This window comes from Lepidochelys olivacea (assembly GCF_965140295.1).
Source record: "Lepidochelys olivacea isolate rLepOli2 genome assembly, chromosome: 10".
NCBI lineage: Eukaryota > Metazoa > Chordata > Testudines > Cheloniidae > Lepidochelys > Lepidochelys olivacea.
The window spans coordinates 17,965,944-17,991,152 of record NC_140420.1 but is presented as its reverse complement, the minus strand read 5'-3'; the positions used below and the strand labels follow the sequence as shown (position 1 = coordinate 17,991,152).

Below are 25,209 nucleotides of genomic sequence, written 5' to 3'. Positions count from 1 at the left end.
AAGGGCGGGGTGCAGCGAGGTTTGCGGTTGCCAGGAGCCAGCTGCTCTCTGGCAGGGAACCTGGGTGCGCTGGGCCCGCCCGCCCCGTATCCACGCTCCTTGGGGGCCTCGGAGCAGGTACCGGGCTGTGGGCGGAGTCTGCCCTGGCGCGGGGACTGGGACGCCGTTCCGAGGTGTGTGCCGGGGCCCTGCGGCTGAGGGGTGCGACTGATTCCGGGCCTCCTCCTCCTCCAGCCTGAACCTGAGGGGCCGCGGCCGCCACCTGCCTAAGGGGACCCGCCAGAACGGGGGCGGGGCAGCCCGAGTGAGGAGGCGGGGGGGGGTTTGGCGCGGGGGATCGTCACCCCGGGTTTAAAATGCTCCAGCGTTATGTGGTGGGGGCGGGGGCTCTGCCCCCCGGGGTCCTGGCCTGACAGCTCCGCTTGTACCCCGGCGCGTGAGGGGCCGCTGCTGTCTCCGCACTCTCAGGAGGAGGCGAAAACTGACGCGGTTCTCCCCCCCACCTCAGCCGCTGAAGGCTGCCCCCTTGCGGGACTTGGTGTCAGGGATGTGCTCGGCGCGGTATACGATGAAGAGTCCCAGTCCCACGGAGTTTGCGTTCTGAAAGGCAGCTGTAGCTGAGACAAGGCTCAGAGGGAACGTTTTAGTTGCGGGGAGGGGTTGAGTGGGTGTTGGGGATGGGTGGAGAAGGCATTTGAGTCATATGAGTTAATGCTGGTGGACTTCACAGAAAGAGCAAGCCTTTTAGGAGGCGTTTGGATGAAGAGGGGATAGGGGCTGTGAGGAAATTAGGAGGCCGTTTGAAATTTAAGGGAGGGGCATTTTGGAAGAAGGCAGGAAGAGAGTGAGAAAAACACAAAGCATGCTAGTCCTGCCTCTCCCTTTGAGTTTCTTGCTTGGCTGTGAATTTTTAATCTGGATGGGGGTTGCCACCATATCAGCATTGTTGGTGGTGGTTTTGAGTGGAACCAGTTTTATGATTTGTAGGGAATTTCCGGTTTCTATCCAATTTGCAAAAGAGCCTGAAATTTAACATAGGCATTGGGGTTATCATTGCCATAATGAGACCTGATCAGATAAAAGGGAGATGAGGTGATAGACAGCTGGCCCCAAATAACTTCCTGACCCCAACAATCCTGAAAACAAATAACACACAAGACCAGTTACCAGCTGAGAATATTTTTTTTTCTTGGCTGAGAAGTTTTTAGCACTACTTGTAGAATGGTTGCTTTTGGATTCTCCATCACAGATTCAGTGACTCAAATCTTAATTTCTTCTCTGCACACTTAATAATTTGAGGGCTTTGGTTGAAAAGTCCACATATTTCAGACTGGGGTATTTTGACAGCAGTGGTTCAATCACTTAGTACAGAAGTGCAGTGAATTTCTATTGTGGAAGAAAGGGAGTTCTGTAAAAATAGGGAACAAGCAATTCTGGTAGTTTGTAGCAGAATTTTCTTCTCTTCTTTGGTTCTGAGCTCGTGGACTCAAGCAGAGCAGGTTAATAATTTATCAACCCAGGAATGTATTTTTCGCCTTATATATGTAGTTGTAGGTGGTTTGCATCATAAGTAACTCACGGTAATGACACACACTACTTCTGCTCACAGCTTCCTAACTTTGGTGTACCTTTCCTCCTTGCAGTCTCAGAATTGCACAAATTATTGTATAGAAGATCTAACAAAACACTTTGATTTGTACCCTGTCCTCTGTAGTAAAGCTGTAATTCCAGTAATGATTCTAATAGCATTACCATTAGGAAACTGGAGTAACTTGTACATCTTGGTTATAATTCCATTTTAGGATTCTAGTAATCTGTGGGGATTTTGTAATAACCATATTTTATATTTGTGAGAACATAAAGAGGGGATTGGAAGGAGGATTTTGTGCATTGGTGGAGATATGTCTTTAGGGGAATATGTCATTGATTTATTTGTTTAACCATGTGCTTTGTTAAATAAGGTACATAGATTTAAAACTTGCGAAAATCTGTCATGGGATTCAGGTGATGTACAAATCTTTCAGGCTCTAATTTTCATGGCTTTATGATGTCCTCAGGATTCACCAATGGAATAACTGTACTGGTTCATTATGTACATGTCAGGGCACATAATTATTTGCCTTTTGGTTCTCGCTAGTGCTTCTCAATCACCTGTATTAGAAATGGTTGTTTCGGGTGTTTGATTAATTACAGCACCTGCAAACATATGTGTTTGCCTTCTATTGCTAACTTAAGTGGTTTATTTATAACAGTGCATTCTGTATTGCAAATCTCTATTATGGTACATCATAATCGAAGGAACCATCTATTCTTGTGATTACATCATGAACATTTATATTGAGCTGCCTATTTCTTTCCTCGGCCAAAACAGCATTCAAGGGAGGATGTACTTTTTGTAAAACAATAGCACTGCATTCATCTTAGACGCATTGAGGGCACAAACAATATAGTTTTGTTTATTTTCTAAACTGTTAGTTTAAAAAAAACTTACCTTCCTATAGCAAAGCTAGTTTGAGCCTAACCATGTTTACAGTGTTAGTTTGTTTTCCCAGTTTACTCTCAATCAAATGCATGCTTTTTTTTTCTTCACAAGTAACAATAACAGCATTGCCACCATCATATTTTTAGTACTAGTTTTTCTGATGTTTCACTGCCAAGGTTGTAAAGAATGGCTCTGTCAAGGGAGAACTGTATAGAGTAACAAGAGTTACCAGTAACTTGGTACCTCAGCCTCTTTAACAACTTAAGGTCCCAGTCCTGCTCCCACTGAAATCAATGGGAATCAAGCCCTTTATGAGACAGCAGTCTCTTAGGAACAATTTAATTTGGGGTTGACAGTAGCACAGATTAAAGAAGAATAAGTATTGGTTCTTTTTTGTTTCTGGTGGCAGAGACAGAAACATAACACATTTTAGAGAACAATTTATTTTCTAATTCTGTAAGCCAAGATTGTCATGTATATTGCTGTATTTTGTGTTCTTGTCAGTAATATTTTCTCTATGTGCAGTACAATATTAAGATGGAGGACTATGAGGAGTTCTGTGAAAAGCATCTTGCCAGGATCCAAGGAGAGTCGATTCAAAGGGAAACCTCTTCATCTGCTCAGAAGAATATCTCACTTATTCAATTCTATGGCATTCCTGTGCTTTCACCTCTGGTAAGATTTCCTTGTCAGTTAGGCATTTCTATTAAAAAAGAAGAGGACAACCATTTTTGTTTAGTTATTTCTGTCTCGATAAAATATGACCAACCTTGAGTAGTACAGGAGACAAGTAGTTGTCGGTAATGTTGAGGTTCAAAACCAAAATAAGGGTGGTGGGATAGGGGGATTGTCATGCAATGTAGTACAAGAGGATTTTGTCATTTGAACAACTTAGATTGTGGTGCCTATGACTTGGGGAATGCCTGCTCAATGGACTCCTTTTTTTCTTCCCTTCCTGCTATATCCACTGGTCTTTCTTCTCTAAAGGCTGCCCTTCCCCACTCAATAATACCCTCCTTTCTACAATAGTCCACTCCCGCTATACCTGTCTTGCACCACATCTACCCTAGTGTATTTCATAGACCGAATTCTAACAGGTAGCAGTGGTGTAAATTATAGTGTAAAAAGGGCATAGGCATTCTTTACTGCTGTCGTTTAACTGATCCTTGACACTACAGCTACTGCTGGTGGAGCTGGAGCAGTAGGGAATTACAGCCATAACATATCAAGTTTTTTTTTAAATATTTTTTTACATTTAATTTTCTTTTTGATAAAGAAAAGAAGTCACTGATACTTTGTTTTTCAGCTGAGTCTTGAGAGAAAAAAGGAAATGCATCAAGATAAACAAAAAGCAATTGATATAGAGATCTGGAAGCAGAATTCCAGGAAAAGAGCTTTACTGAATCGTGTTCAGGAGATCCTGGAAAACATGCAGGCAAGTTTGATGCAAGGTTTTTTAATTAGTTGTTGTAGATATTTTCATACACATACCAAAGGTCACTGAAGGCTCGTAAGTTCCCTAATATAAACTTGCGGTTACTAGCAGTTTACCCTCTTTAGACCAACATTTGCTAGTAATTTATATTGTACGACCTGGTGAACAATTACAGTGAATACATGTAATAGTTTTAAATAATGTTGTTAAGTTTTCAGTTGTGGTCAGTGCTCAATTTGGTTTTTGTAGAAATGAGCTAGTTTTTGTGGTACAGCTGTTGTTTTCATAACACCATTTAAAATAGCTAGATAGATTTCCTTCAGACTGGTCACTACTATAAAAACTGTTAACTAGTGACATTACCCTTTTTTCCGCCTGAAACTGTAGGCTAGTGACTAAATTTTGCAAAATAAGTAACAGTGCTGGTGTATGCTTCAAAATTTATATTGTAGTAATTTTTTCTTGTGCAATGATGGGACTTTTCTCAAGGGTTAGACAGGTAGATACTTTAAATCAGTGGTTCTCAACCAGGGGTCTGGAGCCCCCTGGGGGGCCATGAGCAGGTTTCAGGGGGGCCACTAAGCAGGGCTGACATTAGACTTGTTGGGGCCAAAGGCGCCAAAGCCCCACCACATGGGACTGAAGCCCAGTGACCCAAGCCCTGCCACCCAGGGCTGAAGCCAAAGCCTGAGCAACTTAGCTTCGTAAGGTTCTCTGTGGTGTGGGACTCTTGGCAACTGCCCTGCTTGCTACCCCTAATGCTGGCCCTGGCTCTTACATGCAAAAAACCAGTAGTTGTGGGCCGTGGAGTTTTTATAGCATGTTGGGGGGACCTCAGAAAGAAAAAGCTTGAGAACCCCGGCTTTAAATTTTTTTTAAATAGGTTTCTTAAAACAGTGTAGTTTGGGTTTTTTAGTAGGATGTAATAAAGCCCTTGAACTAACCTACCAGCTAAATGAACACAGTTTGCATTGGGCTTAAGTTTTATTACTGAGGTGGCAAATGTAATCTGTTGAGCTTCTTGTATTGTTTACTACTGTGTGCATGGAAACTATCACCTAACTTGGGATTTGAAAGGCAGACCAGGAGCATATGTTAAGAATACAAAAATAATGAGAAAAGAAAAGGAGTATTTGTGGCACCTTAGTGTAGCTCACGAAAGCTTATGCTCAGATAAATTTGTTAGTCTCTAAGGTGCCACAAGTACTCCTTTTCTTTTTGTGAATACAGACTAACATGGCTGCTACTCTATAAACCAAAAATCATGGTTTGCTTTCTTCTAGACCTCCTGCGGTTAGTGGGCACTTACGTTGATACAACTTGGGCAACCTTTTATTCTTTAGTTTAAATGTGCCTATTGTCAATAGCTGCACTGTTACCTATACCTAAAAAGGACTATGAATTTATACAAGTATACAAACACTGAATGGGATGTGCACATTTTTTTTTTTTGTTAGTTGCTTGCCACAGAAAAGTTGATATTTCTTAGCTCTGGTTACGTAATAAGGAAAACCAAAAAAGTTTTCTTGTATGTACTCTTTTGCATAATGCTTCTCTTAATTGGCAGTGGGTGGATCTGAGTTGAAGTATATTTAATGTTAATGCTGAAGTTATTTGAATTACATGTCTGAATAAACGCCAATGATACATTGTTCTTTAATAGTACGTTACATAAATGTTCAGGACAATTGGCAGCCACAATATTACTTAAAGAATATATGTTTAAATATCCATTTTTCTTTTAATATAATTTTATCATAGGTGGTGGTCTGATGATGATAAAAACTTCTGACTAAGCCAAATATTAAAATATAGTTATGTTGCATTCTCCTCAAATTACCTTTGCCAGTTGGAAAGGTCATCTTCTGCATCATAGATTAGTGTGGTTGCCATAGTTCCATTCTGTTCAAGTTGGAAAATTCATGTTCTATTAAAGTGACAGCAAACTAACTTTATAGATCAGAAGGCATATGTACTTAATCTTAATTAGAAAACAGAAGGGCTTTATTACACTGAATTGACATAATAACTTTCTGTTTGTCTTTGCAGGTCAGAAAGGTGTCTGGTATGAGTGATTTGGATCAGTGGGAGCCTGAGAGTGGTCACTCTAATTCAGAATCAAAAGCCTCAGATGGCTTCGCAATGCTATCAAATATCAATTTGTCAAGTTCTATTACATGCAGTGGTACTACAGATCTTGAAAAAACATTGGAAATTGTGCCAGCTATCCAGATTACATCAAGTGGAATAGACTCAGTTAGAGGCACAGAAGAACATATTCCTCCTGAACAAAGTGAGAATAACCTCTCAGAAAATATTGCTTGTCCGAAGGTTACATCTCCTGATAAAACACAAAATATGACTACTTCAAATGCACATGTAAACCAAGAGCATACAGAGGTGCCACCAGATGGTGAGGAAGTACCTGATCCTTATGTAATGAGTCTTCAAAATCTTCTGAAAAAGTCTAGGGAGTATATAGAGAGAGAGCAAACCCGACGTAGCTTAAGAAGTAATTCAAAAAGAAGTATTAATGAAAGTCTTTCAGATAAAGAAAATGATGCAGTTAAAACAAATCTCTCTGGGAAAGAGAGAGCGAGGTTTACAGGCAGGAACTGTACTCCTCTGACACTTGATAAACCAAGTCTTAATAAATCAAATATTCTTCTTCAAGGTGCCTTTGCCCAAGTAAATAGCACGCGTACATCAGCTTTACCCAGTTTTTCTAAAGTGGATATACCTACCAGAGCTGGAACACCCCCAGTTTTGGATTCGGATTCAGATGAAGAGTTTAAAAACACCTCTACCTTTGATAATGACAGTAGTATTGTCAGAAGCCTTACAGGTTCTTATGCCAAATTACCCAGCCCGGAGCCAAGTATGAGCCCTAAAATGCACCGAAGACGTCCAAGACCTTCATCAATGGGACACATAGTTATCAATAACCCTGTGAATGCCTATGAATTAAGCCCTATAAACAAGGGAAGAGCAATTGACTTGATCATACAAGATGCCACTGATCAAACCAATGCATCTGAACCTGTGCCAAAATTCACTGCTGACTTCACTGCAGTTTGTTCTAGCAAAGCTCACGTTGTCAACACGAATTCTTCAGAGACTTCAAATCACATGTGTCAGCATTCCATTAGTCAACTAGAGAGCAAAGGAATGATGGTGTCTTCCATAATGGAGGGAAAGCTGGAAGGTAGAAGGCCATACAAAATGGACAGTACCACTTGTACTGCAACTCCAAAATTGCATGAGTCATATGCAGTCAGTCAGTCAATGGTGACTCAAAAGCTCGTAACTATGAATGGACTCAAGCCAGATAGTTTATTAGAAAACACCGAAAGTAATTCACCCATGGAACTCAATAAATCTTATGATGTAGAAAATCCATCTCCATTACTGATACAAAGCCAGAATAAGCATCAGCAGATGGATACTCCAAATGTTTCTTCTGGAAATGAACAGTTTGTAGAAAATGGTCTTGAAAAAGTGAAACGTAGGCTTGATTTGGATATTGATAGTTCACAGAAAGAGAACAACCCATATGTTTTAACAGAAGAACAAGAGAAGTGGAGGTTGCAAGACCGAAGATGTCCCATAGGATCTGTTTATTGTAACAAGAATGAAACCTCGGGCAGTAGTACTAATGGTGAGATAACATTTTCTGTAGTCAGCCTTTTTCCAAGTTGGAAAGTTACCTTTAGTTAGAAATTTCATTTTTAGAAAATAGGCCACTGTCTTTCATCTGCGCCTTAGTTTTTTGATTATTCCCCTAACTTGTGCATCATTTATGATAAAATGACAGGATACATTTCTGTATTTTTATTCCACTAAACATTGAGTAAGGCCCTGTAGTAAACCAAGTTTTTCTGAAGGTTGCTATAGAATGACCAAAATGATCTTCCATAGATGAAAGTTGCCTCGTTAGAGGCAAAAGCCTTATACCTCCTACTTGATAATGAATGATATAGGAGTATGTGCTTAGACATTTTCATATAGCATATACCAGAAAAGGTATTCATTTTCTTGTTATATAAAACATTTTTTTATCTGATCTGCTTGCTCAAAATCACCATTTTCTGCCATAACCAGAGTCTTTCCTCTTTGTATTATAAAGTTTTTTGATATTGTTCTATTGAAAATTGTTGTGTATATAATTAGATTAGAGAGATTTTAAAAAAAGAAAAATGAAAGGCCACTGAACAGAAATTAAACAATCATGCCAATAAAGGCGCTTGCTATATCTTGGTGGAACATAAACATGAAAGGAGGAAAACTCAACTGAAAAATAATCCAAAGAAAATTTTACAAGAGCATGCATGGGTTTGTGGGGTGTGTTTTAAATATTCAGCCATTTTTAATCTGAAACCTCCAAAGAGACTGGAGAGATTCTAGCAGCACAGACTCACTGTGCATGTATGGGGACTCTTGTGAAATTTTTAATAACGGAAGGAAAATCTAAGGGAATTCTTGTGTGCCAGGGAAAGATCAGTAGGGCGCGTGAGTATGGTGAGCAGGGCTATGGTAGAGCAGTTTTTTTGAATTCTTAAAATGTAAGTAAACAGATGCACACTGCAAATAGAAACGTACATGCATTAAAATATTAGCTGCAAGTAACTTCAGTATTACCAGGATTGGTGGTGGTCCAGTTCAAGAATAAAAATGTCATGTATATGTCTGTTAATTTTTCTCTAATGAAGTCTGTAAAGAAATTATCAAAACTGAGTGGAATAAATGTTTTGTTCACTCAAGCAAGTAGTCATATTCTTTTCAGAGCTAGTCTCTGCATGTGACCGCTTGAATCTGGGATTGGTCAGTGCCATTTATACCATCCCATCCATAGATATGCTGATCTCACAAACATGCATATGAAATAAAAGAAAAATATTCTACTTCATGTTTTTGTGGCTATACCAACAGTGCTGTATAACACCCAGTGGAAAAATGTATTGAAAATGTGGAGGCTTGTTTATCTACCTTGCAGAACACTTAGAAAATGTAAGAATATATGATTAACGCTTTATGATGCGTGTATTTTTTTTCTCTTCAGAAGAAGAGATTTTGAAAAATAAACTGTTGGCTTTTGAAGAAATGAGGAAGAGACTTGAAGAGCAGCATGCACAACAACTATCCGTACTGATAGCTGAACAAGAGAGAGAACAGGAGAAATTACAGAAGGTGGGGGAACAAGATAGGAAAATGCTAACATGAGGTGTTTTAGGGTTAACTGCTCAACTTGCTATTTCAGTATAAGGAGCTGAAACAATATAATCTTTCTCTGAATGTCATACTCAGGATGGATATTTGTAATAAATCTGTCTGAATTTGTGGAAGCTCTTTGAAAAATATGATTGTGTGAAACCTTCTCTGAGCTTCCATTTTGATCTGGCTAGCAGCATTTAGAGCATTGAGAAAACTCATGCGACAAAAACAGGAGGCTTAGGACTATTCTCTGTTTTAGTATAGAGATGAAAGGGTATTCGCAGGAGAGAGATGTATAATAGATGTATGCTTTTGTATCAAACTGCAAAAGGCAAGAGATGCAATGGGGACTTAGACATCCTGGAAAAGCTAGACAATTACTGCACAGTCACATATTGACTTACATAACATCTTCGTGATCTATTAAAATAGCCAAAAGGGATAGGAAGCCAGGTGTGTATATTATTTGGGAAAGGCTGAGCTCTCCTGGGTTTCTTACAGTATATTTATTCAGCACATCTGTTTTAAGTGCAATTACCGTATATACTCGTTCTATATACTCATTCATTAGCCTGTTAGTTTATAAGCTGACCCCCAAGGTGGATAGGTAAAAATAGTAAAAACTGTATGACCCTTTCATAAGCTGACCCTATATTTCAGGGGTTGGTAAACTTTGGCTCCCGGCTCATCAGGGTAAGCTGCTGGCGGGTTGGGACGTTTTGTTTACCTGGAGCGTTCACAGGCATGGAGCCCCTCAGCTCCCTGTGGCCGCGGTTCGCCGTTCCCAACCAATGGGAACGGCGAACCACTGCCACAGGGAACAGAGGGGCTCCATCCCTGCAGACACTCCAGGTAAATAAAACGACAGTGTATTAGATATTCAATTCAGTGATTTGATAGAGTTTTAAATCATCAGATTTTGGTGTAGACCCGTTTATAAGCTGACCCCGCTCTTTGATGTGTCACTTTTTTACCAAAAATATGCGGCCTATGAACGAGTATATACGATATACTGTTTGTTACATAGAGATTAATGGAAATTAAGATGCCTTTAGATCAGTGATTTTTCAACCTGTGGTCTGTGGACACATGGGGGTCCATAGCCTATACCTAAGATTTCCAAAATGGTCTGCACCTCCATTCAAAAATGTTTAGGGGTCCGCAAATGGGAAAAAAGGTTGAAAACTGCTGCTTTAGATAGTAGTTAAACTGCCTATGTTGTATTGAAGCTTATGCCAAGATACAATTAATTGCTTGCTCAAAATGTATTTAAATTCCATTACGTAGAATCAAAGATCTGGTTTATTTCAGACTTTTAATCTGCAGGAGATAGAAGAGCAGGAAAGAAGGTTAAAAGGAAAGAAGAGTGCTACAGCAGACATAGAAATACCCAAAATGACCATTAGCAGTGGGATGGAACTGGAATGGAGAAAAATAAGCGAAAGTGGCTTGCTGGAAACAATGCTGACTCAAGTGGAGACAATCCATAACACAAACTCGAATAGCACTGGTAAAAGTAGGGGGCAAATAATTATTAAAAGCTTACTGGGCACTTTAAAGCGGAATATACAAAATGTACTGGCTTGTTCATGGTATTGATGATGGCAGCATCTCCGCTTCTTCACTGGTTGGAATCCAGTCTAGGCAGGAAGTACTGAAAGTTAGCACCTTACAGCTGTTTAGCAGTCTTTGTAAAATGTATTAGTGGTCTTAGCAGGCTTGTGTCCACTTTGCAGGATCAGAAACTATTACTGTAATAAAATTCTGAAAATATCTTCCTTGGTCATATGCCTTTTGGATAAGATCTGGTACAGTATCATTTTACTATCTGACATGCCATCTATTGGGGACTTTTTCACACACTAGCATAGTGGTGGACCCTTTCCCACTTTGATTAGGATATTTCTGCATTTTGAACAAGCATACGTGACATAAGAATATGGTGCATACAACACAAGGGAAAATGCTGGCAGCAGTTTTAGTCCAATGTATATCCCGATGTAAAGTAAATTCAAGAAAGATTTGGTTTTAATAAAGAATGTTAGCTGCTATCTCTAAGGTGCCACAAGTACTCCTGTTGTTTATTTGGTTTCATAGAATATCTCTGTACATTTTAAAAAAAAAAATTGCAGATGTCATAAAACTGTGTGTGTGTAACTGGTGTATGACATGTAAGTATTTGAATAGTAGTTTGTGTGCACAGCCTTCCTGTTTAGTACTCATTTGTTTAATCATCCATTCTCTTTTCATATAGGTTTTGCCAACACTACCATACCCAGTAGTTTTGGTTCAACAAATGAAGCTCCATTCTACCTTTGGGGACCATCTGGTAGTGGAATGTCAAAAATATCAGCATCCAGGCTTATTAGGGCCAAAACCAGGTGGTCTCAGGTGTGAAAATTAAATTGATTTAAACTTTTCTCCCTTTTATTTATTTATTTACTTACTTACTTACTTTTTATTTGCTTAACCATGTAATTCTTTCAGGACAACTGCTACTGCAGGTATGCATTAATAACTTCCAATGCAAAACTACTAGTTGATCCACAGTTTTTAGATGGATTTGTACTAGCAGACAAAAGAAGAGAGCAGAACAATATTTTTCTCATTACAGTACAGGCAAACTAATCATGTAACCACATCTTTATTCTGTTAACCAAATTAATACTGGGGAGTTCTGGCTAGCCAAAGTGTATTTGGCAAAATTTAATACCTGGCTGTTAATACAAGATAGGTGTACAGACAGTTTTGTTAAACAAGTTGCAATCAATTTAATTTAATTTATTTTGAGAAATTAAAATTCAGAACTTTTATTGGAGTTGATATTAAAGCAAAGAAAATCTCTTAATTTTAATCTCTCTTTATCTCTTAAAAGGCCTTCAGTCCAGAGATGCAAATGAAGTTCAGTAAGATCACTGCCTTGGCAAAGGGATTTCTGACTCGTAGGCTCATGCAAACAGAAAAATTGAAATATCTTAGGCAAACCGTAAAAGTAAGGAGATAACTGTAAAGATGCTTGCTTTATGCATTTCCCCCCACCCCCCTCCTGTTGGTTTCTTCTACTTCCTTTCAGGTGACAAATTAGATCTAGACTTTTTGCCAGAGCACAAAATTCATTTTACTTTCAGGATTAACTAATGAAGTTTACTTCATAAGTAGTATAGCTCTATTGTTTTTAGAGAATGAATTAACTACCCAAAACATAGTTGTTAATTATTGCATGCTGTGTGCATACCACTTTTTTATAGTGTCTCAATAGTACCTTTTCTTGTGCTTTTTTTGAAGTGACCTATAAACCATTCTAATACCGACTGAAGTTGGATAATTGTTTCTTAGATATATTCTTAATATATCTAGTGTGCAAACTTTTAGTTGAAATGAACCTTGCATGGCAGAATATACCTTATTCCAACTTTCATATCTGCTGTTTTAAAACTTTTTAAAATCTAACTATATGTTTCCTGGATCCTGAGTTAGTACGGAGGTTTCCTGTGTCAAACTTATGCTGTGATTTTGCAGCTTTCTAAATATTCGAATAGTTAAATGCTAAAATTAGGGTCATCAAAGGTATTCTTTTAATGTCTATCTGTCCCTGATTAATTTCATATGAGGAGAGGAAGCTAAAAACAAGGGAGTGAGAAGGGAAAAGAGAGATGAGTGATTTACCCCTGTCACTGCTGTTGCTCAGAAAGACAGCAGTAGGAAAAGCTGGTGAAGTGGAATGCCATCTCCATGAATTTGAATATTTCTTAAGTCTAAGGTGTAGATTTAGTATTAGTTGCTCCCGTACAGCACAATTGTGGAGAATGGTGTTTGTGTGTAGATACAAAGTAAAAGATGTTGAATAGGATACGGTGTATAGGGGAACCCAATCTTGCAATAGTGAGAATGCTAAGTTACTTCTGCTTTGTTACAGGAGTAAGGCCAAGGAGGAGATCGTCTAAGTGCCCCATTTTTCTTTTAGAGGATTACGGTTAAATCCATGTCTGTTTAGCTACCCACCACTCTCTGCCAACACTATCCTTTTCCTCTGAACTTTTGAGATTAAGGAAGCAGATGTATAAATGGTTTGAGATTTACTTCCACTCAGTGTGAAAGATTATGTATTACACTTAATCTTTCTTTTTATTTTTTAGGATACTATGGAGTTCATAAAAATTTTTCAGTCTGAAGCTCCCTTAAAGAGAGGAACTGTTTCGGTGCAAGATGCATCCCTACAAGAAAGAGTGATGGCTCAAGTAATGTATATTCTAAGCTTTTCTTTTATAATTACTCCATCATTGTAAAAGAGAAAAATTATTTTATCTCTGACAGAGATATCTGAAGATTTCAGAGGTCAATATCTGAAATAATTTTAACTATGGCCATTTTGTACCGACACAGAGGGTTTTAAAATTTAGTTTCTCCAAGAAAGCCTCATGGAAGCTTTGATTTATTTCAGCTGCGAGCTGCGCTGTATGACATCCATGATATATTCTTTATAATGGAAGTATCTGAAAGAATGCATATCCTGCGTCATGATCGTGAAGTTCGCAAAGAGAAAATGCTGAGGCAAATGGTATGTTCCAAGTTTTTATCCAGTAAGAAACACTTAAAACTAGGAAAATGTATACTTTTTGTCACAAGTTAACTATCTGTTGTTAGTGATTGGAATAAGATACAGATTTTTTTTTCCCCTGACCCAGTAAGAAATATAAACCTTAGCTTTTCAAAACAATCTTCCTGATAATTGTGTGGCTGTAGCTGTGGTGCTCCAGTAGTTAAACTTGTTCAGAAAGACTCCAGTCTACAGTAGGGACTTGGTGCCTGGATGCTTCCAAAGTGTGTGTGTCTGTGTGTGAGAGAGAGAGATAATGGAATTAATTTGATATCAAGAGAAAAGGTACACATAACTTTTTTTTTATTGGTTTCGTTATTTTAAATTAAAGTTTGGAATGTTAAAAGCTACATCACCAAGTAAACTAAAAAGAGCTGCATTAAATCTTTTAAAGCGGATTTTATAATGAAAAGTGCCAATCTTTTCATTAAGGTGGGTCAGATGGGGCAACTGTAATAAAAGTAGTAACAAATATTAGTATCCACTACTGTGTTTCTGTAGGCTAAAATAAAGACTCCACGAGAGAGAGTGACACTTTCGACAGCTACACAGAAGTCTCTGGATAGGAAGAAGTACATGAAGTATGTATGTATTTAATATTTTTACTAGAGAGAATTGGAACGAAGGGAGTTTTACTTTGAATACAGCTGAATCTTTAGCAAAATAGTTTCTTACAGATTTTGGAAGTCTCATATTTGCTAGAAAGACTTTTTTATATGTATGATTCCCTTTTACATAAGGGTATAGAATTCTATTTCTTTATAATGGCATTTTTTTATATAGACAATATATATTTGTTCCCATGCTGAAAACAACATAAACACTCCTCATCTTGTTCTCTGTACCTACTGACTGTTCTCTAATTCACTCTGAAGTCTGATCTCCAGAATCATGGTTTACGTTTATCATTGTCCAAATACCCTCTGTATTTGGCTGTAACAACTCAAGTGAATCACATTACTGCAGTTAATGGTGCTGGTGACATAAGCAGGTGACATTCCTGCTGTTAGCAGTAATGACCCAATGCCACACCATGGTTATAGGGGACTCTCTTCCATGTGAGATGCCATCCTTTGGATAAGGTAAAATTTGCCTGCTTGTAGCCAATAAAATCCATAACTATTTTTGAAAAGATTAGTGGTTGCCCCACTCCCGTGACAAAATTCAATATAGGTAGCTGCATCCTGCCTACAAAAATTTCCTCTAGTTCTCAGTTGATTTGATATAATCTTCACTCTGTCCTGAGCTATGTGTAATGTTGCTGTGTGCTGTTAAGATGCTGTTTCAGTGATGAGTGAAGTGACTCCTGTGTGACTAGTCTGTAGTTGGTTTGCAAAGTGTGAGTGCTGTATTTTTAAATTATTTTCATGGCTTTCTCCAAAATTAGCTGTGTATGAGAACAAATGCATGCATGTTGGTAGGAGTGCCTTATGGCGTAATGGAGACAATTGCTTCTGTTTGTGTTGCAGTTGGAAAGTGTAGTTTGTACTGTACATAATTTTGCCAAAATAGTGGCAGTATTACTTAGGTGGCTTCCTTTTATTTTTCTAGCTTCTTGTCTGACAATTTTTATATTTTTTTCTTAAGAAATGTTTAAAAAAATGTATTTGGATACTTAGACTTTTTTTGTTTCATTAGGGCTTCAGAAATGGGAATGCCAAATAAAAAATTAATCCCAAAACAAAATACTCCTGAAGCAAGGTCAGTGAAAATGACTTGTTTGTAATTTATACTAAAATGTTAACTGTTTTACAATGCTAGGTCTATTGACTGTTTGCTTGCCATCAACTAGTCACCTATTGTCATTAGCCCTGTGCATTCTTCATTACCCAGGGGCAAACTATTATATGAACTTGCCTACAGTTAATAAATAGTACTTTTCCAGCTTTAGTTTTTCAAGATTAATATCCTCAAACATGACCCTTCGTGTCTGTTTGTTTATTTCATTCAGTTCATCCTGTTCCCAAGTTTCTCAAGTGTTAGGTACAGTGGTAGCATCTTTAAGCAAATGCTTGACGCTGTTTTTGAAACAGTATGATATTGTTCTTTTCACTTCCCCAGACATGAACCTTCATGTAGCAAGCTGTAGAAACTTGTCAAAATGGGGGTTATTTAAAAAGATCCTCAAGCTTCAGTAGCATCCTCGCCTCTAGATTGTAAAGAGACAGGTTCATGTCTCATACCTGGCCTATTTTATACTCTGTATTAATAAACTAGTACTGAACTGTTAAAGGTGCTGCCTTCCAGATAACGTCTGTCTACACTAGAGAATATTGGCTAATACCAGTTCAGATGCTCAGAATGCTTGTAAAATAGCATGCAGTGTTTCACAGGTATGCCCTCTACTGGTATGATAGCATCATCTTTGAGCAAATCTTAAAAATAGCTTTGCCTACTTAATTTCAAACCGTGTCAGTGCGAGTTTGATCGGAAACCTGAAGCACTGCAGCTGCACTGTTTCAGTTGGGCCTCACAGGACAATCCCATGACGACAACTAAGAGCCACTGGTCATGTCATTCCCAAACAAACATAGTTATATACAAAATTTAATGTAAAAAATTACAAAAATAATAATAGCAAGATCTGTCTTCCCAAGGACCAATGTATGAAGTTGGTGATGCTATTTATTGTGAACCCCAGGCAACTCTGTTGAGCAGCAGGTGCAGGGGCAAGTTATGGCCTCTGCCATGGCATGTGTGTAGTTCTGCCCCCACAATGTGTGAGTGTTGATCTACAAGCAGAAGCAAATAATTCAAATAAACCACTGGTGGAGGGGCAGGAGGGCAGCATCATAGTAATCAGTGAAAATATTTATTACTTGTATGAACCTGCTCCAGGTTTCTTATCGGAAGTCTTGTGATAAGTACCACAACTCAGAGCCACAGCAAATGTTGGAGGTGGTGCTGTGTGTGGGTTCACTATACCAGGGTAATAAGTGTATGCACACACAACTGTTGCAATAACAGTTGGTGCTAGAAATGCGTAGCAGCTATGTTTCTAAATTGAAACAGTTCAGTCCTTTAGTATAGACACCTGTAAAATAGATTCCTTCTTTCTGTCTCTGAAGGCTATTTCAGTGCTTTTCTTGAGTTTTAATGGTTGACATGCATAACTGGATGCTCTCTGCATTAGCAACATGTAACCAAACACTATGCTGGCTTCTTTGGGATACTTGGAATGTGGAAGGCAATATATAAAAAATAAAACTTGTTTAAAAACAAAATAAACACAACTAATACAGATTTTGTTTTTAACAGAGTACTTCAGCCAAATCAAGGACAAAATACTCCAGTTCATAGGCTTCTTTGCAGGCAAGGGTAAGAGTACAGTATGTGCTTTAATGCACAACTTAAAGGTTGAAAGCAAATACAGTATCTGAGTCAAATAATTTCTAAGTAAGATCTACATGCACAATGCAAATATTGTTCAAATGCAAAATGGCTAACTTACAATTCATGGTGAGACAGTTCTTAAATTTCCTAGCTTTTGTTTTTCTTATACTGTAAGGGAAAAAGTGCAGTGGTCTCATACTCTGTTTTTCATTTACACTGTGTTCTGACATCTGTATTTGTAACATTCATTCCATTAAGTTTTGCTTCCACTCACTGAAAATGAAATATAATTTTATAAGAAACATATACCTCCTAAATAATGCGACATGTACTCATTAGATCAGTTTCTTGAATAGAGTAGTAAGAAAAAAAGTGTGCATGGAGAGTTTCTCCTATAAATGTATATGCATAACTCCTAGTAATGTTCATAGGAGTTTCACATGTGCAAGTTCTGGAAGAGACTCTACTGTATCACTTACAGTTGTTTTCATACCAAGAACAGTTTGATAGTGTGTTTCTTTATTGGATACAATCTTTGGATTTTAATGCAAGTGACTTATTAACTCTTTTATATTTAATTAGAACCCCTAAGACATCAATGAAGGGGGTTGAGCAAAATAGAAAGAAGTCCTCAGAGAGCAGAGTGCCTAACAAGGCAACTTCAGGTGTGTAGAAAATGGGTTCTTGGATCTCTTTTTAAAACGAAGATATGAGTGAGTTACTAGTATCAAGAAAATTTAAATGGGATATCGTGTTTTCCTTTTCTTGCTGCAGTAGCTTTGCTATAATGCACTTTTGACTAAATCAACCATCTTCCTATATATGTTTATAAAAACAAAAAATGTGAGTAACTTAAAAGTACATTTTCAAATTCTATAAAAGACATGTACAGTTTAAGATTACTGCTTAAATTCCTTCTCTCACCAAATGCCTGATTGCCAAAAATACTCAATTTTTAGTAGCATATGTAAAAACGCACTAATCATAAGAGACCTGCAGAACTAGGGTAGATAGATCTAGACTCTGACCTAGATATTTATATTTTTGTGCCATTTATTCCTATTTCTTAATATATGTAAGACTTGTCCTCAGAAACTAAAACTCAGAGGTCATGACATGGATTTTCAGAAAATTTACCATTAGGAATATTATATGAATTCCTTACTTTAAAACATCTTGTAGGATGCTATGCTGTACATTAGATATTAACAAAGAAGATTTATGACCCTTTTTCCTCTGATATACCCAACGCTGTGCATGACAGTTTTAGATGAGGGGTAGTCCAAGTTCCAGATATGGAGTTTAGTAGTTTGTTTATCTATTAATAAAAAGGGGTTTGGATGGAATGCCTAGCTATTCATAGATGTGGTTTTGTCCATTCCATGCCTTAACAAAACATTAGTGAAGCAAACATTTTCTGATACTTTTCCACTTTAAAACTTGAATGTAAACAGTTGTGATTGATTAAAACTAAGTAAAATCTTTTTACTCAGTTGGTCTTTGTCATCTATTACAGAAATATGATTTAAGAACTTAATTCATGTAACTCACTTCTAAAATTAATGCATTTGAATGGTTGGGTACCAATGAAAAATTAGGATCATCTGGGATCCTATTAAGGAAGGAGAACCATAATTTTTTGGGATGCAACAAGTGAGCCATAGTACTCTGTATGATTTTTCTATCCAATCTTCTTGTTGTATATAGGGGAAAAATTCAAACTCCCCACCCACTGCTCAGATACTATTTAGCTAATGAGAGCTGACAAAAACACAGGCCAAGGTAGGCAGGAATTGTTCAAACCTGTAAGGTCACTCAATTAAAATTACAGAAACCACGCTCTGAGGAGTCAATGTATTCTGGCCTGCTTGCTTTAGCTAATCGTAACTTGGATATCGTGACATTTTGATACTCAGCAGTGAAAATAATCCCATTTATGATAATGGCTCCAAATTTTGTCTGGCCTGCCTTCATGGCCCTTTGATGAATTGCTGTAAAATTACTCAATGTCTCATAATAGCTATTTTGAACTTCTGACAGTTGTTTCTAACTGGCTGTATGGAGGTGTGGTTTAGTTATGCTACATAACTAATCTCCTTATTTCATCTAGAGTGTTTGAGCATCAATGTTTCCATGATATTTGTAGTATCAGCACCTCCATGTTCTTCCAAATACAAATAATAAATCAGGCAATATCCATCTGTACTAACTTAACAGCAGTGCACTGTGAGATCATTATCTGGAAGAAGCCCTAACAAGTGTAAAAGAGATAATCTGAATATTTGTGCAGTATTAAAAAAGCTTAAACTTGAATTAATACATGTAAATAAAACTTGCATTATGTACATGTTCAAACTAAATTGAATAGATTACCAAATTATTTACAGAATAATTAATTATTCAGTTATAAAAAAACCCACCTTGAGTTTGGAATATTCCAAACTGTTTTCAAAAGATGCACTGTAAACTGTTTAATGTGGGCGAGGCAACAAATTGTTTCCAGGGAGTGGTCATGCCCAAATAACTACAATCTTAAAAAAAAAACAACTGAAAGCTAAACAAATTCATGTATGTTCTTTTATTTTATCTTACATTTGTGAGTGTGCTCCTGAAAATGAAGACTCAGCACTGGCTTGGTGTAGGCATATTTCTTTCCATAACTCTGCTAGTGCATGTCAGTACTGACCTACAACACCTCTGCTGTTTTAGTTTTTGACATTCCTTAAGCGTAGACTGAAAATGACATGGTGGGTTTGTTGGGTTTAGAATGTGGCAATCAGACTTAATCTTACTTCTGAGCCAATCAGAACTTGAATGCCTATCACTAGAAGTGAAATGCTCATGTACCAACCCATCTACTCTTTCTTCCTCTTTTTTTTTTTTTTTCTCTGACTGTCATTTGAAATTTCATCTCCAAAACTTGGTCTTCCTCTCTCAGTTACAACCATTGATTGAATATCTTCTCCCCTCTAGTACGCAAAATAATTTATCATTTAGGACCACTAATTGAACACTTCTGTTTTTGTGTTCTTCTTTTGCCTTTAATATTGAGCTTTGGAACAAAGGTGAATTTCAAATTAACTCCTCTAATTCTGGATCTACGTGCCCACTTCTATCTTAGTTAAGAGAGGAGGTTTTTTTGTTTTGTTTTTTTAAACTGGAACATCTAAACATACTGGGCATGTTTTGAAATCTAGACGTGCACTTCTGCTGAACATAGCTGGTACACTTGACAGCAGAGAAACAATAAATAGCTTTTACTTTTTCCATCAACTATGTAGGTTGGGAGTATAGACTAAAAGCCAAAACCTTAAGGAAATGTCCTATAGAAATTACTAGAAAAGGAGAAACTTTTTGTAGTTTAGTTTTTGCAGTTCTCCAACTACCACATACACAGACATTAATATAGAATTGTATCACTTGTATATATCCCTTGAATTCTATACAGGGTTAAACTATAAAAAGATGAATTTGTAATAAATTCTGTGGACTCGTACTAAATTTCTATATAGCCCTATTGGTTTCATTCCTACTGAATTCTATAAGACTTTTCCATAAGGATAGGTAAAATAATCTTTCTATATACTCTGTTTCTCTCTCACATACACTCATGGCTATTCTTAATTGTTTTGTAAATTGATTTTAATGGGAAATAAGACTGCTTTTTGTTTTTTAAAGGTAAAATCCAGATCATTGGTGAATATATTCAAAACTGTCAGTTTATTTCCTGTAGGTAGGCTTTGATCCATGTAGTGTGCACATAAGGGTTGAGAGAGTAGTGTTGTGGCACTGATAAGGTACCATGTTCATCAGCCCTGTTACTTCATCTTATTGGACCATGGGTAAGCTGAGGGGTGCAGGCATTGCACGTTGCTGGGTCAGCAAGAACATTTTTATGATGAGCTGTGAGGGATACTGATGTGGTAAGACCTTTAGAATTTCCGAAGCTGCCTTGCTGTGTTTCTTCTAAGTGCAGCTCTTAAGCGCCTATAAGTACCCACTTTTCCTGGCTGCCAGTAGGAGTAACAGAACATTCTAAAAATAGCATCTACTCACATCATCCTATTCAGTGGATTGCATGCAAGTACCTAAGACCTGGCCTTTCTCCACTCCCCTTCCCACCCTTTCATCTCACTGCTGAGCACTGTGCATATTTCACTACACAGGTGTCTGGAAAATGTGGTCTAGCCCTTTGCCCAGTAGCCTGCGACAACTGAGCCGTTAATCTTGAAACATGCTTGTTCCCAGCATGATAGAATTCTTCCAGATTCACAGAATTGAGATATCTCCCTTTGGAGAGGCATAAGCCAAAATGTGACTCAGATCCTTAGTATAAGAAGAACTCTGTTTGATGGCTTATATATACTTATAATATATACAGTACTTAAATTCTGGTTATGAATTTCAACTCCTAGACCTCTAATAAGTTATCTCCTGAAAAGACAGTTCAACTTTGTTAGGATTTGAGTATTCTCTGACTTGTATATTTTCCCTGTCTTTGTTCTAGTCTGTTTAAGTCTATGGCCTCCTTCTTGACATTGATGTAACTCCTTAGGTAGTTTTTCTATATACATTAGAGCTAAAGGGAAAACATACCCTCTTAGTGTATGTCCACCTCACCTGTTCCTATAGTAAAATCTGTTAGAGGAGCTTTGGGGAAGAAATCTCCAAGAGGAAATCTCTTCAGAGTTCCTTCTTTTGTTTGTTTGGTGGTGGTGAGAGGAGGGTTTGCCGCCTCCTCACCCCCTTGAAATAAACTGGATGATGTTGCAGGAAGCCAAGGCTATCTTCATGAAGGTGCTCTATTTTTCCATCCCCTCCCTCATATCCATTGGAGCTATGCTACCAGGATGACCACTCGTCTGCAGCTGCCTTGGTGAAAGTGGGGTAGAAGGGAGAGTTGATTTGTGGAAACTAAAATAGAGCCATTGGGAGACGAATGTGCACCTTGCTCCTGATCTACCAACTGCTTCCTTCTGACCTGCTCAGGCTTCGCTCCTCACCCTGTGTGGACTCCATAGGGTGGGGTGAAAGGGATGCTGTGGAGGGGCTGAACCCCCATTCCCTTTTACATGCAGAGAGTTTCCTCTGTGCATGGATATTTGGGGGTGGAGGAGATCAGGCCAATAAATAACTTACTGAAATACTACAATTAAAATGTAAGATGCTAATGTATTTAGGTTGTGTATTTATGCTTTGCGTTGTTCTTGCTCAGTCTGTCTTTCTTGGGTGGTTCTTAAGATACTTCTGCCTTTGAGGGTGGGAGTTAGGGTGGTGAGAGACTGAGTTTTTTATATTTGTCTTATAGGGATGTAATATAGTAAAATGACGGTAGATATTCATTGTATAATAGTGAAGAGTTAGGCAGTTTAGAAGAGTTAAATGATCCATAGTAGCTTAAAATGCTTAGCTAATTTTATGTAATCAAGTTTTATAGTGCAATATAGAAACCGCCATCATTTCAAGTTTTCTAATCTTTTTAAAATTTATATATTGCAGTTGTAGGTGTTTTGGAGTAGCAGGAAAGCAAGGGGAACACTTACTGAGGAAGAAAATGCTATAATGTATAGTTATTTACAAGCCTTTTTACAACTCGAATAACCTGTTTTATTCATTTTAAGGTATTTGAGATAGAATTATGAAAAATATTAATTTTAAAATACATCTATTTAAAAGCATATTTGAACAAGTTTGTGTATTCCTGTCCTTACATTTTTCAGTGTTTATTGGACAATTTTTTTATAAAAAGAACAGTTACAATCACAGAATGTTAACTTTTTGTTTCTGCTTTATTTTTAGGAGTATATGCAGGAAGAATCCAAAGAAAGAAGCCAAATGTTGTGACAATTTAAGACGACAGCACTCACTCGGATGAAAAAAAAAAGGCTATTTTAATGCAATAGTCTCTTCACCATTGGTTCAGATCTTGCATCTCCTATATGTATGCTTTGAATTGACAAATGTACACAGTTAACATAACATTTTGCATATTTTAAGGACATACAGTAGATTTTTATGGAATGATGTTAAAGTAATGGAGAAGGCTACAAATAAGTTCAGTTCTTATACTCATGAAAACAAATTGCATGGTACAAACCTGTTAGGTATTCAGATTACTACATACATATGTCCACATTCAAAAAGCTTTGCTATAGAGAAGAATATAGTGCAACATTATGTTTGTTTGTATCTTTTTGCCATCTCTCTGACTTATTCTTGTATCTATCATGCACTTTTTTGTACTCTCGAAAATATATTTACAATGGCAGTTCAGACACGGTAGTCTGCATAACTGATTTCCTATATGTGTACCTATTTTAGCCTTTTACCCTAAAGTTAGAGAAGTTACACAAAGAAAAGATAACTTATTCAACTGTAAAAATACTGTGTGTTTTTCCTATTTGTTTGAGAGCAGCATCACTGAGTGTATCATCACATATGAATGTGTTAACCTGTCAATTTAAATACTAATGACTGATATTGTTAAACTCATTTCTGTTGACTGTGTTTCAGACATGGACCTGAATTAATTGCTGGCATAAATGTGCAATTCCATATACATGAATGAAGTCGCCCCTGTTCACACGGGTGGTGAATTTAGGCCACTATGATGAAACATTCCAGGCAATTTTTCCTCCATACTGTTTACTGCATTTTCTAATTCCAAACTATATTTTGATCAAGATGAAATATAATTAAGATGTAGCAATTCTATGACACTGTGTACAAGAGTTCCAGAAGGAAAGACTTTGTTTGCCGCTTCAGACTTTAATTGTCCTCAGCAGTCATACAGATGACTGTTTCATACCATTATGTGTCTTACTGTTTTATTTTTGACATTCCTAGATCTACTTTATTGTCTAAACAAGTAACCTGGAACAGTTTTTTTTTTTTAAATAAAAAATAATACTGTCATTAGTAATAGATCCAAGCACTGAAGCCATGCTTCCATGTTCTGAGTCCCTAAAACTTTGCAAGACTTAACCTCCAAAATACATGCTCCTGTTTGCCCCTGTCTTTTTGGCTATTTCAGCCATTATGAACATGCTTCTTTAAAGAGAGGCTGCTTAGTAATTTTAATCTTGATAATGAGCTTCTTTGAAACTTTCCTTGGTTTTCAAATAAAATAGTGAAAATCTTTCCCCTGTGTATATCCATCCTTAAAGGCAGGTATTATTCAGTCAATAGCATACTTATGTATCCTCACATCTTTAAGGGTGGTAGAGAGGAGGACTGCTTAAACAAAATAAAGGGTACATATTTAATAAAAATGTCAAGTTCTACTGATTCACTAGAATAAATTTGCTATAACTCTTAACTTCACTGCAGTTAATCCAGGTTGGCATTGGTATAACAGCAGACTTGACCCAAAATATTGTCAATATTCATTAACTATCCCAATATAAAAATTAAATAGTTGGAAGGAAAAATGCCTTAATACAAAAATGCATTTATGAATTAATAGAACTTTTTTGGGGATGGCCTTAAACCTACAAGTTATGGTTTCCATCTACAAATCAGTACCTTATCCTGTACCTTTTGTTGCATTATTATAAGCAAATGTTACTTATCATGCAGTATTTTAAACTGAGCCAGACATATACTTGAAAAAGAGGCAATACTAATACAAAGAAATATTTAGAGGATTAACAGACTACTCAGTGGTTGTGTACTGTGGTCTTATTTGAAGGCTCTGAGGCAGATCCTCAGCTGGTGTTAATTTACACCAGCTGAAGACCTACACCTATCTGTTTAAAGGTTATTGTTCTTTAGTTTCCCACCATAATACAAAGACTTATTATGATAATCTGAACTTCTTGGATTCCTAGTAATTTTCAAAACATTATTTTTGTTCTTAATTTTTGCATTACTCTACTGTTATCAGTCTTTTAGAGGAAAACATTTCAAGGGTAACAAAGAATGACAAGTGAAATGCATCCTATTTTATTAAGAATTCTAGACTACCTTGCAGTTGGCAAGTTTAGACTGGCTTACTTGCTGTTGTATGTTAGTGCTAAAAATTGATTGTAGATGTTTTCTGTACTTAACTAGCATTTGAGGCAATACGTAAAAGTAGGCTTAGTCTAAATATTTATTTTAAAAATGAATGTTCAACTTTTGTTGAGGTTTCTTAACTAAACCTTTTTTACT

At 37.2% G+C, this 25,209-nt stretch overlaps 1 protein-coding gene across 8 annotated transcripts; it reads left to right on the top strand.

Annotated features, from left to right (window-relative positions):
- CCP110 (centriolar coiled-coil protein 110) lies at positions 1-25,209 on the top strand. 8 transcript variants are annotated; one of them, XM_084641422.1, is made up of 15 exons: positions 1-117; positions 3,008-3,157; positions 3,789-3,917; positions 5,967-7,575; positions 8,977-9,104; positions 10,440-10,644; positions 11,383-11,519; positions 12,004-12,120; positions 13,265-13,366; positions 13,570-13,686; positions 14,227-14,306; positions 15,364-15,426; positions 16,984-17,043; positions 17,641-17,723; positions 22,858-25,209. In XM_084641422.1, the coding sequence occupies exons 2-15, from the start codon at positions 3,020-3,022 to the stop codon at positions 22,908-22,910; spliced, it is 3,021 nt and encodes a 1,006-aa protein (XP_084497548.1). In that variant the 5' UTR covers positions 1-117; positions 3,008-3,019; the 3' UTR covers positions 22,911-25,209. The 8 variants fall into 8 exon arrangements, with proteins under 8 accessions (XP_084497548.1, XP_084497545.1, XP_084497544.1 ...); XM_084641419.1 differs by having other exon boundaries at positions 39-173; positions 10,455-10,638; XM_084641418.1 differs by having other exon boundaries at positions 39-173; positions 10,455-10,644.

Bases quoted from the DNA above. Each gene is read 5' to 3' on its own strand.
- CCP110 (XM_084641422.1), top strand. From the start codon at position 3,020: ATGGAGGACTATGAGGAGTTCTGTGAAAAGCATCTTGCCAGGATCCAA. The intron at 10,645-11,382 runs GTAGGGGGCAAA...CTTTTCATATAG, and splicing joins CTCGAATAGCACTGGTAAAA to GTTTTGCCAACACTACCATA. The intron at 13,687-14,226 runs GTATGTTCCAAG...GTGTTTCTGTAG, and splicing joins AGAAAATGCTGAGGCAAATG to GCTAAAATAAAGACTCCACG.